Here is a 17,343-nt window from a genome sequence, read left to right on the forward strand (position 1 = left end):
AGGATGATGTGGACAAAATACTCATTTGCCTAATAATTCTGCACTCCCTGTATCACATGCTTATTAAACAGAAGGGGATATTTCAGATTTATGCATCTAAATGTTTACACTAAGCATTTATTTATGTTCCGAGTGAAGCTAATTTTAATGCATATATATTTATACAGCTGAGGAAAAAGTACATCCTTACAAAAAATATGAAAATTACATACAAAATTACACAATTGCACAAAAATACATTTGTTGATGTATTGAAATTTTATGTATTTTCCATTTTTTCATTAATTGCATTTCCATTATTAAACTGATTTTGCAGGTAACTAAAGCTATTTAATGTAGTGAACATTTAATGGTGGTACTTGCCTCTAAATTAAACTGCAGTTGAGGTAAAACAGGGGAAAACTGAACTATTTAAGGCTCTCAAAACACAGAACTTGATGAAATGTAGCCATTTAATTACCTTACACTGCCGCCTGCAGTTAAGAGTTAAAACTGTTTATCATAACAGGATCACTTGAGCTATTATGACCTGAATATAAGATATATTTAAAATGTATTCAGACTGCCAGCACAGTGACTCAGGAGCATCAAAGATACCAGTATCTCCCAGTGTTTTAAAACTTCTTGATGTTATTATTTTCCTATAGGAGCTTTTCTCGCGTCAAATATCATTACACTGTGGTATTGCTCCTTTTTACTCATCACTGTCCACAAGATCTTTCAATGTGCATAAATGTCACATTTTTTTTACATAAACGGCACAGTGTCACGGTCCATGGATTTTCTCTTGTTTTGATTTCAGAATCCTCAGTTAATATAACAATGCTTATCTTTCAAGGTTTATTGTTTAGGTTTTGTGTCAGCGCATGCATCACTGTGTTCCTTTATTCTAAAGTAAGCCAGTTCTTTGCTTTCGCTTTGAATCTTTGGTTTTCATAGCATGACAAGCTTCGTTTGAGTGTTTCTTTTCTATGTTTTGTTTTCTATTTTTAATTTATCATCCCAAGCTCACCTGCGTCCTTACGTATCCTGTTTTAGTGTGTATTCTTTGGAGTTTTTAATTCTCGGTTGTCTTTTTATAGTTGTTGCCTTCCTTCAGCTTTTGTAACATTTAACATTTTAGCAGCAATCTACAGATCAAGAAAAAATCAACAATTTAAAACTGAGAAAATGTAGTTATAATGTAGTTATAATGTAGTTATAATGGTGGCAACTATAATAGGTCCAGTGGTAGTTGTGGCAATTGTGTTTTGTCCCTTTTTACATAAAGCCCCTGTATGAAGGCACATGACTGTAAATAAGCTGGAAAATTGTGTCAGGTGGCTCCTACACCACTTTTCTGCAATCTAGTTATTTCTGATCACATATTCTAAAATCCTCCCTCAAGAGAGCTGTGCATAGACTAATGCCCACAAATGTCAATGAATTCAAGCTTCTTTGTGAAGACCAGTGGGCCAGAATTCCTCCACAATGATAAATGTGACTGATAAAATCATATAGAAAACAATTACTTCAAGTTATTGCTGCTAGAGGTGCTTCTACAAGATGCCGAATAATGGGGTTTACTCAGGTTTCCAACACTACTTCTGCATTTTGGCTGGTTTTTGATAAATAAATAATATAAGAGTTTGATATGTCATTTTGTTGTCCACCTTAGGTTGCATTTTTCACAGTTTAGGACTTGCTAAAGAACAGATTTAAGAAGAGTTTGAATTTTGCTTTACTCTTGATATGGAAAAAAAGGACTGAGCCACCTTAGAAACCCATTATATGAATCTCCCATCACACACTTTATGTACTGACGTTAATGCCAGAGCACCCCCTGCCTTTTTGTTTTCACGTAGTCTGCCACCTTATGGTTGAGTTGTGATTGAATTATTACACGTAATTCTCCACAAGGAGGCAATAAAGATCTGGGGATGTTGCTGCTATTGTTAGATGCATCAACCAATGCTGCAGAGAACAACAATAAAGAAAGATCTTTATGATTGAAAAATAATGCATTCACAACTACCATATTAATGCTGTACTGACCTCTTCAGAAATGTCATCCCAACAGCAGCATTTAAATACATGCTGTTAATAATATTAAGTATTGAAAAAGTACCCACTCACTAACATGTTTTCTGCTGCTAGAAATGAAGAGGGTAAGACTGTCTTTTCCTGTAACATTTAAACTATCTGGCACTGATACCATCTAGGTGTTTTAATGAAGATCGTCGACTCTATTGCGAAATAGCAGAATTTATTTAAGAAGTAATGTTTTCAGGTTGAATTAAATCATTAAATGCAACTCTGTCAAAGGATATTCTAAACGTTAATGCTTCTGTTCACTGACCTGCATTACAAAGCCGTGCAGTGCATCGGTAAGGACATTGAAAAAGAAAGACATAAGCTATAAATATTTCATTTATATATATATATATATATATATATATATATATATATATATATATATATATATATATATATATAATTATTATAATTATTTCACATCATACATTTCCATTTTCCAAAATGACTGCTGGGAAACATCATCATAAAAATGTAGACGTCTTGTGTGGTAGGTCTTACAGAACCGGAAGGCTTGTCAACTAATTACAAGACATTGCATGTTGTGACCAGCAGATGTCAGTCTTTGCCAAAATATATTTCCATAAATCGTACCACACAGAGGCTCAACATGAGGACAGTAGAACAGTTGGGTATCATTAGTTTAACGTAAGTTAGGCTATATCTTATTCTGTGTTTGCTGAAGGTCAACGTGATAAAATGAGGATCACTATACATCATGTCTGTGTGTGTGTGTGGGTGTGTCTGACAATTCCAGGTGACCCTAAACCGTGTTCTCAAAGCCCAGTGCAGCACATGTAAGTATGCAGTTAAACCTGCATGTTCTTATTTTTACCTGTTTCATTTTGTTTTTTTTCTTTGAATATAAAGACACTGGCTATGGTGTAAGATACAGTAAAAAGCACGTTGTGTATTAGTTGGCATTGTTGCTTCAAGATCCTGGGTTCAAATCCACTGGCTTCCACAGGAATTTGCATGTTGTCTCTAGGTACTCTGGCTTCCTCCCACAGTCTAAAAACACGCACGTTAAGTTAATTGGTGATTCTACATTGTCTGTCTCTGTGACAGCTGTCATAGGCTCCAGCTCGACTGTGAGTCTGAATTTGATGTGGATGGGCAGTAAACACTGTCAGAGATGTTCTTAGAGCTGTTTTGCTTCTGTGTACCCGTGTCAGGCACCAGATTTTGCGCTGACAATAAAAGCTGAGGAAGTAAAGCACTGATTTCAAGCAACACGATTATCTTCAAGTCATTACACACTTCCTATGGTTAAACACTGAAGATAATACAGTCATACCATCTGGGTGGAAATGACTTGCTGCTAAAATGCTGAAGTAGCCATATAAACCTTAGGGGACAGAGAAGCTTGGGTATGTTAGTAGAGACACAGCTGTAATATGCAATGTGAGGTGCTTTATGCAGTTAATTCAATACAGCACAGAGGCACTAAGTTTTCATAGAGGAGGGTAATAAATGTACTTGTTGGGTAATATTGTTGCACTTACTGCCAAATTAGTGATCTAATTAGATAACAATCAGGTTTAGTGTGACTCTTTGTGTTTAGTGTGACAGGGGCGATCGTGGCTCAAGAGTTGGGCGTTCGCCTTGTAATCGGAAGGTTGCCGGTTCGAGCCCCGGCTTGTTGTGTTCGTTGGGCAAGACACTTCACCTACTGTTGGTGGTCAGAGGGCCCGGTGGCGCCAGTGTCCGGCAGCCTTACCTCTGTCAGTGCGCCCCAGGGTGGCTGTGGCTACAATGTAGCTTGCCGTCACCAGTGTGTGAATGGGTGGATGACTGGATGTGTAAAGCGGTTTGGGGTCCTTAGGGACTAGTAAAGCGCTACACAAATACAGGCCATTTACCATCTTTAAAAAAATACTCTACTTTCATATTCATACATTAGAGAAAATCCATAATGTCCGCTCTGCGGTTTTCACTTGATATCAACTGGCTTTAACGAAATAAACATCTACAAGAGGATTTTTCTGTTAAAATTAAAAGTTGCGACAGTATCATAATAAAAACACCACCGTTAATTAGGTGTTATGAAAGCCGTGTACATACTTTGACATATTACTTCCTCATCAGTACAAATGAAAACATTCACTTGAGTATAAAATCTGTAATTATGTATTTTTTAATTCTAAACATACGTCATGTGCAACGTGACTTTGACGTTTTGCAAGACGCACGAGAATTTGTTGCAAGCAGTCTTGCAATTTATTCTGTCAACATACTGTAAGACGACAGTGATTTGTCTGTTAATTGCTTGACTCATGCATTAAGCTGCGATAACACAACGGAGGTGTAGTGGTTGAAACTGACTTGTGTAAATTCTGCATGGGATGGTTTGTGAATTTTTGAAAACAAGCTTCAGAAAATATTTTTTATCATTACTTTTTTTCTAGAAAATTAAATGCTTGATGGTAAAAATTCCAAAAAATTCCTTGTCCTATATATATATATAGTGGACAAGTGCATAAATTAATAAAAAGAAAAATATAAATAGCTGTTAACGAATCCTAGCTTGATAAAACAGCACACATCATAATCTCATGGCCATTCAATGCATTTATTTCAGATGTGTTAAGCAGGACTTGCTCATATTTTTAAGGTCTGACAAGAAAATGGCTGATTAAATATAACACGCCAAACAGCCTTTAGATTGTTTTTTTCATCACAAGACTTTTAATATGTACATAGAAAGTCTTACACTAAGAGTGCTCTCTCCAGCGACACATAAAACCATTAAAAAAAACAGATTAATCAGCTTCTAAGACAGACACTCTTTCATGGACAAGTTCACTGAAATCCTCCTTTAACAACATGGCATGTCAGACATTCCTGGGACTAGTGGTTTTAATTTAGAGTGAAAATTCATGCTTTTTTTCATCACTTTATTTACACCTCTCTAATTGGTGGAAAGTCTTTTTAGAATGTCATTTGGTGATGCAGATCTTCAGAAATCACAGCGATTAGGAGCTTAAATTTCACCGGCGTACTCTTGTTTTAATCATTTTCAACAAGTAAACATATATTTTTCTGTGGCCAGAAAGAGATGAAGGGGTGCCGTAGATAAGAGCGCGATGAAGAAAGTGCACCTTGCAACTAGAAAACAAAAAACTGGATCCATAAACTGATGAGATCTCATTTTTTGAAAAAACAGATACTCACCATTTCTAGGTAATGACTTATTTTTAAACAAAATAACAACAGATCCACACAACTATGCCCCCTGTTCCCGTTCCTCCAATATACCAACACACATGCACACCCACGTTATACAAAACCCGAGTCTGTACAAGTGTTTCATTAGTAGCTATGTGGCGTTTCTGCTCATGCCATCTGTCATGAGGGGAACACTGTAATTCTGCTTTCACACAGCAGTGCAGCACTGCAGTGCAGAAATGGTAACGCTTTATACATTTCCCCAGTGCCGTGTTTTCTTCTACTGCAATTACCTCTGTCCAAATTGTGCAATAAAATTACTATACTGTTAATTAGAGGCTGTAATATAAAGACACAGACATCCTTTTGGCAGCTGATGACGATAAAAGAAATCAGCTTATGGTTAGATAGCAGTAGAAATGCATACCCCAAGTGCTTAAAAATGCATTTAAACTCTGTAAGATAATATAGTACAATAGGCTTTTGCACAGCACACACTTTTAGTTGTCATAAAAGCACAGGTGTTACCACATTAAAATCACAGGGACAGGAGCCCAATCGGCTACGTGGAATACAGCCAGAGACATCATAAGAGAGTGACATGACACAGAGACGTTGATCACGTCAGCATGACTGGCGCTCTGCAATGAGCTGTTAATTAAGCAATAATGCCGTGTAAGTGTGTGCTCACATAAAAAATGCCGGAAAAGAGAAACACTTTGAAGCTCTTGGACAATCACCAACGTTTTAAAGCATTTAAAAAAAAAATCCTATCTATTTATGACCAAGTGACCACTGAAATTAAAATAATGGCTCTCTCCCCATTCATTTAAATAATCTCAGGAGAAGTCTTGAATACTTCCTGTGAAAGAAAACAATATGTTGCAAGTAAAAATCCTAGCCAGCAGCTGGCGACTGTTCTGGTTTGGAAGTCTTTAGGAAAGCAACTTTATTGCTCTCTTAAGCTAAGACCTCAGTACACACTTTCCCAGACATACTTGGTTTCATTTGCAAGTTTCAAGTTTTATTAAATACACAATCGTGTTCATTTTTGAAAATTATTGTCCCAGAATGTGTCAAATAGATGATAAAGCAGGTTGCTAACGTATCAGCTCATCCAAGACAGCTGCATTCAAAAAGCTCACAGCTTCAGGACCTAACCAGTCAGTGATAACAGGATGGCTGTTTCCATCCCATAGATACTGTTTTCATATTAGATGCTTTATAATTTTTTGGTAGCAGGTAGAAAAACTGTAAGAATCCCATCATGTTGTAGATGCTAGTTGGCTAACATGCCACATTAGTTCACTAGCTTACCTAGATTACAACCTTATGCATTATGGTGCTGATTGCACACAACAATAAATGGTACAACAGGAAATATGTATTGTATTACACACAATTGCTTTTATAACCACAACTCAGAATACTAAAGCTGTCCACACATAAACAGGCATTTTGGTAAATGTAGTCTTTTCTGTGTGTTTGGCCCTTCATCCTCATGTCAACAGTGTTTTAGATAAAAACTCCTTTGAAAACTCAATTTCTGCAGAGATTTTTATCTCATAACTTTATTTCCCTTCCTGACATCAGACTGTGCTGTTGTGCTGTTATTTGTGGGATTTTGATAGGCCGACATTTTTTTATGGTTAGGTTTATGCAACACTTTGGCATTTTTTTTCACTTTAATGTGTCTGATTATATTTTTCCAAACAAACTCAGAAAAATCCCCATTTTTAAACAACATACCCGGTAATAATACATCCTCTTTGAGCCAATGAATGGCAAATTAAATTTGTGGGATTTGTGGGATATGTTACTAATGCAATAATCATGCAAATGACAAATGTACAAAAGTTAGCTTTTGCTTTGTTTTTGATCTCATGTGATTGTAGACTCCTGGGCTCTTGCTATTGTTCTGTCTAGTAGTCCTTTAAGACATCATTATCATGTCGTTTTGAGCTGCTTTATCTGAGATGTGTTCAATTTCCAAATTAAATCGAGTCTAAATTTGGGACATTGTCTAAATGTGTGGGATGCGTGGCGGCAGGGAATGAAGAACAATCTGCACACCTACAGAACGTGAGACACCTGGTCACCTGCTGCACCAATCACGCAGCAAAGGACAGGTCGCCAGCTGGGTGTAACAATGCAGTTGATATGCAGCATTAGCAGTTTCATCACAGGCAAATCAACTTTGTTGTCATTATGGTTGTACAGAAAATGTCACAGTGCAGCATGCAAGACATACAGTACATACTATACAGTAGTACAGCATTGTAGTGAGTGGACAGTCTCATGTATATCACAGTTTTGAGTGACGGGATGCTTACTGGACCACGGGTGTGATCAGTATTTTTTCTCCCTCAAAAAGCCTTTAAGCTGAATCGGTTTTGGCGGTTTTTCAAGAGACATAATTTTAATCAGGGCTAGAGTGCCAGGGTATTGTCAATATAATCCAGTGATGAAAAGCACCCATTCAAATAGTAAGTACAGTAAAAAAAAAAAAGCCTTACTTGTACTTTATTAAATAAGATGTTATGATACTTAAAGAAACAATAAACTTAAAACCTTAATGTTTGTTTGGGTGAAAATGTCCTGCAATCCCCATTATCATTAATCAGACACTTAATCAATGTTCCTCTGATACACCACAAATGGCATGGCTATATGAAATCTAAATGATGCAAATAGCTGTTCAGTGTTTGGAGCTGTAACATGGTTAGGTACACTTGAAACACTTGACTGTTATTAATGTGTTATACACCTCATCTTTCGTCTGCCCCATCCATCCACACACTCGCCAAACGGAAGTATATCCATATAGGCAGGTGTACCCATTCACCTCTAAACACTACACCAGTATGCATTTAACACATTTGCTGCACCGGCTGGATGAATCATTCAAACATGACAAAATCAAACAAAAATGTACCGCACGAGGTGTTTTGAAGCAACTGCATTTAGAGAATAAACACGAGAAATCAGTGTTAAAATAGCAGCGGCCGTGTGACTCCAGTGCTGACATTTAGTGAACATTTAATTTGATAAGCACAGGTTGTGACTGAATGAGAGATAAGGAACATAAAAAGCATCACACTGAAGCCTATTTAACCAGATAAAAACATGATGGATTCAAGGGACTGGAAACTATCAGGGAGAGGAAATAACATTTTTTTTTTCTCCAACTATCTGCTTTGAGGCTTGTCTTTGTATCCTGGCACTCTGCTGGAGTTAGAGCGCTCTCACTGCCCACAGTGCAGTTGCCGTCAGCTCTACAAATATGTAAAAGCAGCCAGTGTGACGGGGAGGAGCATGGGAACTGAATGCTGATCAACTCATTCACAGTCAAGCCGCATACCAGCCACACTGACACATTTCATCACCTGTACTATTTACCAACTTTTTTATCTCTGCAACTGACTACTTCAAAAAGGAATTACTCAGAAAATATGCCTTTTTTCTCCTCCCCCACCACAGATACAATGTTCTACCAACAGTACAGGAAATGACTGAAGTTATTTTGTTCAGCTGGATGCCATCTAACTGCTGTGTGACTGCCTTTGTGTTGTCTTTGGAGCTGGGGGGTTAAAGTCTGCAAGGTATTGCGTTTGAGAAAATAAAATATATATTGCACAGCAAACAAAGCAATAGCGACAGACCTTTTTATAATTTGGTTTAAAGGATGGGTACTGCATGCATACAATATGTGAAGTGAAGGTTTCCCTGACTTTAAGTTAAAGGAAAACAGATTCAGTGTTTTCACTATTCACTTTGACTCTGTGTGTCTTTTGGAAATCGCTCTCCCCAGTTGTAAGTACAAAGTGGATGTGTGACATGCAACCACCAGTTCCCCTAACACAACTTTCATATGTCATATTTTCTAACAGTTGCAACATACAGTAGATGCTGACTTCGGTGACATTCATCAATGTTGAATGCCAAAATAAACTAAATAAATAAATAAAAAGAATTCAATGCAATGTCTCTAGCAGCGTTTTTTTTCTTCTTCTTCTTTTCTTTCACACCAATTTATCATCTCATTCAACAGTTTATAAAGAACCGGGGCGATAATTAATTGACAAAAATAAACAGCATTTAAAGATTAAGACACCAAAGGTACTCCAAGACAGAGCTGCTGCAAGGCTCAAACTTGGCAGTTTTCTTAAAGAAATAGCGGAGCACTCGGATCACACTGAAGCTGACAAAACAGATAGATTCAGCAGACAGGTTAATGGTGAGACACAAAGAGAGACATAAGATGCACAAGAGAGAGTCCAACGTTTCTTTTAACTAGTCCACTGCGAATCTCCATCCACCGCTCTCTCTTGCTCCTCTCTCTTTATTGGACCAGCACCTCACCAGCGGGCTACTTGGCTCGTGTAGTCCTCGGTGGTGGCTGGGAAGTCACTCTCAGTTTCCTTCTCAAAACCTCCTCCCACTCTCCCGCCTCTGTTGCCACCGCCTCTGTGTTTGGGCGGCCAAGGCCTGACCTGGTCTCTCTGCTCCCGCAGCCAGCGCTTCTCCTCGCGCCTCTTCAAGCGCACTTCCTGGTGCTCCCTCTGGCGGGTGAACTGGAAACGCTGGAGGAACAGGTCCTTTGCATATTCGTACAGCTGCATGTCCAAGTAGTTGAGGTCCTCGATGCGTTTGCGCACAGTCTCGCTCAGGTCCACGTTGGCAGCTCGCGTGCTGTTAATCTGCGTGAAGGCAGAGATGAAGCGCAGGCTGAACGTCCGCTCAAACAGGTACTGGGTCTTACGCTGAAACTCGGTCAGGCCGTAGAAAGCCATGTTCTTCAAGTTGCTCATGGCGCTGCTTAAAAGGATGTGGTTGCGCTGGCTTTCGTTCATGGAGGACAGGTTGTAGCAGCCCACCAGGCTCAGGTCAGCCAGCATGCGGACCTGACGGTTGTTCGCCAAGTTCGACGGGCAGTTCATGAACTCTGTCAGGGTGACGCCGGACCAGTCATCCCCACTGTAGCAGGTGGGCAGCTCGTCCTGGGTGGGTGAACGTCCATCACACATATGGAGGGCGGTCTTCCATGTGGCTCCTCTCTGGACATGTTTCCACTCGCTCAGGTAGCGGGAGACTGGGTCGCGCAGCATGGTGATGTAGTAGAAGTTCCTGCAGCCAAAACAAACACAGTTAGAGAGCGGTGAGCGCATCACTATCACAGAGGGTCGCCCTACATTGTGCTGACAGATGGTGACTTTTGTCTGAGCATAAAACTTCAAGGTTGAATGATAATTGGAAAACTGAAACTCTCACTAATGAGGTTGTTACAGTTGGTTTCTATATATTGCCCTTGAAAATTGAACCCTTGCACCGGAGCAATGAATTTACAAAACTGAAATAGGGCTGTTTCCATTCCACAGATTTCTTCCACCTGCCAACACAGAAAATAATTGGGATTCAAGACACAGAGTAACCCATAGTCATGGAGAAAGTGGGTAAAACTGACCCAGCTAAATCCTAAACATGTCATTTTTGCAAAAATAATGAGGTTTCAGCTGTCGCGTTTGAAATCTGTAGCACATTTAAATGAGTATCCTGTTGTTATCAACAGCAGGGCTTATAGAAGAGAACACATCTGATTTTCTTTTTTTTTTTTTTTGCTGATGAACAAATGGTAAACACCCCCACACACAACCCAAGTGAAAATGCCAGTGAAAATGTCATTTTCACTCAATATGGAAAACAAAGAACCAATCACGACTTCAATGCATAAGACTGTTGCAGTGTCGACAAAGGTGTATATGAAAAAAAAGAGTGAGTGACAAAGCTCTGTGGTTGACAATCAGTCTCTATACTAATAACATAAAAAGCAGCGACCTATCCCAGCTGTCACAGGGCGAGCGCACAAATTATATAGAAGTAGAAGATTTTCGTTTTCGCTTCACAGTGACAACCTACTCAACTCATGCTACGACTGCCCTTCGTACCAGTCTGACCTCTACAAGCAAATGCTGTACTGGAGCTACGTCAAAGCCCATTCAGATGAAAAACAAAGATCAGACAGGCGTTGGCTAGGTAAAGCTTTCCTAAGATGATTTCCCGTGAGATTCATGCATATTTAATGACGCTGCCGCCCCCCTGAGAGCACTCCGGGCAGGTAAAGTGGCGTGCGACTTCTGAGATTTCACTCTGAGACCAAAGCAGCTCTCAATGCTGCCTCAGTGCTTTCAGAAGAGCAAATATCTGCACAGTCTTACCCACGAGTGGGGAAAAAAAGTTACACAAAGAGTTCTCTTTGCTTATTCGTCTGGTAGGATTGAGTACGGGAAAAGAATAAGGGGTTGTGAAGTACTATCTGCACACAATACACTTGGTATACTTTAATTTTTGGTAAACCGGAGGCACTTCCAAGCATGCAGCTGGCATTTCACCCCCATATTAACATTTTATTAATTCCATTTTAATTAAAAACATTTTAAGACAGAGAGAATATGAAGTTGATCACATGTAAGAATGGCATAAATTCAAAATGAAGAACATGCAAGTGAGTTTATGCGATGAAGATTCATCTTAACAGTGCCAAAGGAACACCACTCCTGAAATGTTACCCAGTATGAGTCAGGCAAGAAGCTGTCATTACATCCCCGGTAGCAGCAGCTGCATACTGGCACTTGCTCCTGGAGTAGGCTGGCTGCAGATACATCCTCATTAGACTAGGGACATAAACACATGCAGCAAGTGTTGTTTGAGTGCACTCGACAGCCCAAAGGTCAGTTGTGTGCACCATCAATGTCAAAATACATCAGGATCAGTGGGTGTGCAGAGCTGTCTCGAGGAGGCTTTCCCTGAGTGATACAGATGGCTGTCGAGGGGGGAGGGGGGGGGGGTACGCTGACAGGATTCTTTTACTTCTGACCTGTGGTAACACCAGTACCACCCTCACAGTTACTTCTCACAAAAACCAGAAAAAAAAACACACTGTAAGGCTGTTGTAGGAAAAGTGCAGCTTGTCTTGTATGGCAAAGTGGCGCCAAATCTTGGCATCCACTTGCCAAGATTTCCCAGCCTATTTTAGCGTGCTGAAATCCCAAACCCCGCTGAACTCTAGTTAATCATGGATCAATAATGGATAGGAGGCATATTGCGGCTCATTCTGCCCCAGAATGCTCATCTCTAAAGGAGCAGCAGCAGCAGCAGCAGCAGCAGCAGCATGACTTCAGTGGAGCACAAATTAAACTGGGGCCATTAAACAGAGATGAAAGAGGAATTTAAAAGTATGGATAAAAATGGAAACTAAAGTAGGGAGTGGAACTGAGTAAGACGCAGGTGCTGACAGGAATATTAAAGTCCAGCGTAATTTATACAGACGTATATAATGGACATGGAAGAAGCTTGATAGCACGTGAATGAAACTATATCTGACAGACACAACAGAAAAAATGTCTTGCAGTAATTTGATTCAATGGCTATAAAAAGGTATTTGTTATTCATTTAAAGTTTTTTTTTAATCATAAGCTTCATGTTCTCAATAATTGATTAAAGAGCTATTTTGAGCATTTTTTGAGAGAACAACACACACTCTGTATCTATAATCCATACATATTTATTCTAAGCAGGTTCTTGGGCATTCAAAGTGAATCAAATAACAAATAAAAAAAATATATTCGAAGAACTCAGAAAGAATACTAAAAAAATTGTGGTGCTTAGAGTAGTGTGCTGATGTACTTCAGTGGTGGTGTTATAGGGACACATCAAAATATAATGCAATGTTCTTCCTGTGCACAACAAAGCCAGGAAAAAAACACAAAAAAATACAAAAAAATACAAAAAAGAAGCAGAAAGGTTCAGTGCAGAGTTTTAGACTTAGCACGATAGAGCTATGGAGTCTGCTGTTTAGTACACACGGACAAAAAGACAAACAGGCCCCATCAAAGGCAATGTCATGGTGATGTGATAGTACTGTATTAGTAAATACAGGAAACGATAACAGAAAACATTCTGCATTTTAAAAATCATAAAAAAGGCCTTTAGTTTTAGAGGAAGAATCGCAACCTCCTGAGATCTTGTTTGGGATGCATTTTTAATTTCTCCAAGCTATCTGGGATTAGCTAGACCTGATTATTATAAAAATGAAAGATCATCTCTGAACCGAAAGTAATTTTAAAAAGGCATCACTTCTTAGGTTGACAGCAAGTTTTTGTGCTTTTTTTTTTGTCACCATTGCAACTGTGGAATTAAAGAAATTATTTTATGGCTACGATATATTCTGCATCATTAATGATATAATCTATAGTATTGATACTGCATTAAGATGTTTATTAAAACCTGCTGACTTTACATGAACCTTTTATTACAGGTACAGCTAAGACCATTTTATACACATTGCATGTTTGTGCTCATTCAGTGTTGATGCTCAGTCTATTAAAGAAGGTTTTAAGCTTTGTGAAGCGCGATGTCTTCACAATCTATTGTGTAGGTGACTTGGATCTATAGAAGGTTAAAAGTGCATATACACGCTTACAAAACACATATAGTGCATATAATCTAGAAACAGGCTTGAGTGAAGGCCTGAATGTATTCAGCTTCTTGTTGTAACCTGTGGCACTTGAGTTTGCTTAGCAACAGAAGACAGAAGATGGGTCAAAAAGAAGAAATGTCCACGGGTATCTCCAGGGCCTGAAATCATCGCCATATTTGGGAAAAGATGTTAGAAAGAGGAACTTCTGTGTCTGACCTTAGCTCTCAAAATTGTCTCATTGTCTGTACAAGATGCAAATGATGTTCTTAGAAATACAAAAATATGTTATAGAACGCCAGAAGGGGCGTTTAACCCTGATGATATATAAACCATTCTCTGTGTATTTTTGGCAGAAGTCCGCAGATGTGATGCTGTGTACTTCTTCCCGCACGTGTGTTCTTAATAAACTCTTTATCTGATTGCACTCTACTGGGCCTCCATTGGTTTGTTTTTGTGCCACTTGTTGAATTTGGGACACAACTTACGATGAAACGCTTTATTAAGCAGAATGAAGCAGAAAGTACAGAAAAACCTAAATGGAATGTTCCCATAAGAGGACACGGGGTCTCAAGAGGTTAAACCACAAATTCATGCTACACCACAAAGAGATAAAGACATTTTTGTTGCATCGTTCCTTTTTTGGATGTGAAAATAAACCAGAAAAAACTTGTAGCAAAGTAACAGACGCAGATGTAGCCTTGTTCGGTTTAAAGACATTCACGGTAGGTCAAGAAAGTGCTAACAAAGAGCTTGAAAGCTACAAAAAACTGTTATGGAATGTGACATAACAGTTCCACGGGAGTATAAACGATATATTTTATTTTTTATTCTTTTGGAAAACATTTCCTCTGTGCACAAAAATCTAATAATTTTCTGTAAGCTTGAAACAGCTTATACGTAGTAAATATCAGTATACTCATGCTGCACACTCGGAGAGAGAGTGAGAGCATGTTTAATACAATCACAACTCTAACATTTTAACGCTCCGTTTTGACCACACTCATTTTAGCAAATTTAATAGTTCACAGACAAAAACAATAAACCAAGCACTCATGGTAACATCATTTTATAGATAGATCAGAATCAGATGGCACTCCAGGATATGTCAGAGAGTCGGGTTATTAAAAATGCATGGCGACGGGTAAATTATTGTTGAAATTAGTTTGGATTATGCGGCTATCCATCCAAAACTGACATGAGATATGTTCCTAAAAACAAAAACAGCCTCTTAGAGTGTACAAGAAAAATCAGGGGACTGATTTCATGCTGTACAAACCCTGAATACTTGTATGAGAATTTCATAGCAATCAATCCAGTTGTTCAGTGACCATCAGATCCACCAACCAACTGAAGCTGCCGACCCCTGAAGTGCTGTTCAATGAATATTGTCAAAGAAATGTAACCTCCTAAACCCATACTACATAAAGAAACGGGTAGTTCCAGCCTCAGCCGTTGACAGTGAACAGACAACTGGCTTTTAATTGCCTGTAATTAGCCTCAGTGACACAATTCCAGCCCACTGCTTCTCCCTGATTGCAGGCTGCTGAAAAGGACATTTCACTTTCAGACGGAGCTCATCTTGTTTGAAAGTGGACAAACTGAATTCACTTATCAAGACATTCGTGTGTGGGAGTTGGATATTGTTGTAGGTGCTTGAGGGTGGGCTAGACAATAGGGAAAAGCAAAACAATATATTGCTGTGAGCCGGGCAAAAAGTGGTTCAGAGCAAAGGCTAACGCACTGAGCAGTAAATAAGTAAAGATGGACCAGGTCCCAGTACAACAATGGGACTGACTAATGCTGTTGGGATGTAGACGCCGTGCTTGTGTGACAGGGGGTGGTGGTGGTGGTGAAGCGGTGCTTTTGTATTGGATGAAGGCTCTTACTGTCTCTTGACTTCTCTGATTTATTCTCACAAAGTAACAGCCTTGATTTCTCTCCATTATTCCTCTGTGGTTCAGGAGCATCAAGAATAACATTGTTTTACATCTTTTTACTGCTAATATATGAACATATTTCCCATCATGAAGCCGCCACAGTCAAGAGAGTCAGTCGGATTATGGAGGACATGTAACATCAATCTCTGATTGTTACAGTCACAGAGTGAGGATGAAAACAGCAGAATCAAAATGTCATTCTCCTATTTGGCAGCATCTTCCTTATGAGTCTGTTCAAAATATCTCAGTGCTTGTTGTTGTCCGTCTATTTTAACTCTGCTAAAAGTCACCACTTAATTTAATACCTTGCCTCATATGAGCCGGGGTGTATTTATGATTAGCATTACACTGCCTGATCCCTGCAAGACTTTAAAGATTATAAACGAGTGTATCACATTTAATGTCTCTTTAATTACTCTATATTCTAGAGCATTTTAATTTATAGGTTCATATTCATCTTTACTACTTTCTCATCCCCCCTGTGTCATTTTGAGCCTCTCAACATTTTAGAGCAGCAGCCAGGAATTGTGGGTAGGGTGAGTGGAGGGGATAAAACGCCTCAAAGGGCCCCAGCCACATTCGTTAGTCAGATGTTGAAGTTACGTGCCACTCGTCTACGGGGGCCATTAAGGGGCTCTCGGTCAACTTCGTGCTATGAGCGATGGGAACATTAACGCATAATGTTCGGCTGAAGTTAGAGCAGAGAGAGGCCTGCGCACTTCTGTGCCGCAACCTGGACGTGATTATAAGCAATATTCAAATCAACCTCACATCTTTGGTTTGTTGAGCAATTCAAATGGGTGAGGTGTTGAGCCATGATACACGAGTGCTGTTTCCACTCGTTACTAATTAACCAATCAGATCCTGACTTAAGCCCCAGGCTATTGTATGTAATTTCTACTGGGGAAAGAAAAAAGAAATCCTAAATTTAGTCAGTAACAGCTGCAGAACTGCAAGGTGAAAGTGAACAACCTCTGGGCACTGCAGATGAGAGAAACTTGGGAGAACTTTGAAATAAAATAAGTCTCCGTTTGCTTATTATCAGTTGTGTGTGACTTGAAAAACTCAGTCAAAAGCTGAAAATTTAATTTCCACATGATCAAAACTGGAAAAAAGGAGACTGAACAACAATCAGGAGTGACTAGTGAGTGACACTGAAGTTATGCTCTAAAGATTCTCACCCGCAACTCAACCAAATTTGATGCAGAGAACATGAAGCACTACTAATCTCAAATCCACTTTGTTCCTATAGTTAGCCCCCTCTGTGTTTGTGCCATGCTTGGTGATCTTAGCAAGTGGTGCCAGATGCATTTTAGAGCAAACAAGGGCTGGAACCCCGAACGTGGGTTTCTAGGAAGGAAGACGGCAATAAGCAGCCATTACTGGGAATAAGAGCTGGTTTCTGAGACAAAAACCTGTTACAAAGCAAACAACAACCAAATCAAAAATCAAATAAAAACAATAATACTTACAGAATAAAAAGTAATAATAATTATAAAAATATAAAAAATGCTGTCAAACTAACCAATCTTTGACATTATTAATGGTGTTTTCTATCCATTGTTTAACAAAATATGTTTGCAACAAGGTGGAGAGAGTTTCTGAAACCCTAACAAAAAAGTATGTCAAATATTCCGAAAGACCAATCACATTGAACAGATACCGAAAGTGAATAAGATGAATTAAAAA

At 39.0% G+C, this 17,343-nt stretch overlaps 1 protein-coding gene across 1 annotated transcript in view; it reads right to left on the reverse strand.

Annotated features, from left to right (window-relative positions):
• Positions 1-6,435: 6,435 nt before the first annotated feature.
• Positions 6,436-17,343, reverse strand: part of hs6st3b (heparan sulfate 6-O-sulfotransferase 3b) — a 90,836-nt gene continuing 79,928 nt past the window's right edge. Inside the window, exon 2 of the mRNA XM_082507253.1 lies at positions 6,436-10,368. Within this exon, the coding sequence (XP_082363379.1) occupies positions 9,600-10,368 (769 nt within the window). The 3' untranslated portion in view covers positions 6,436-9,599. The remainder of the gene's footprint in view (positions 10,369-17,343) is intronic.

Source organism: Aulonocara stuartgranti (assembly GCF_965226115.1).
Source record: "Aulonocara stuartgranti genome assembly, chromosome: 16".
In the NCBI taxonomy this organism is placed as follows: domain Eukaryota; kingdom Metazoa; phylum Chordata; class Actinopteri; order Cichliformes; family Cichlidae; genus Aulonocara; species Aulonocara stuartgranti.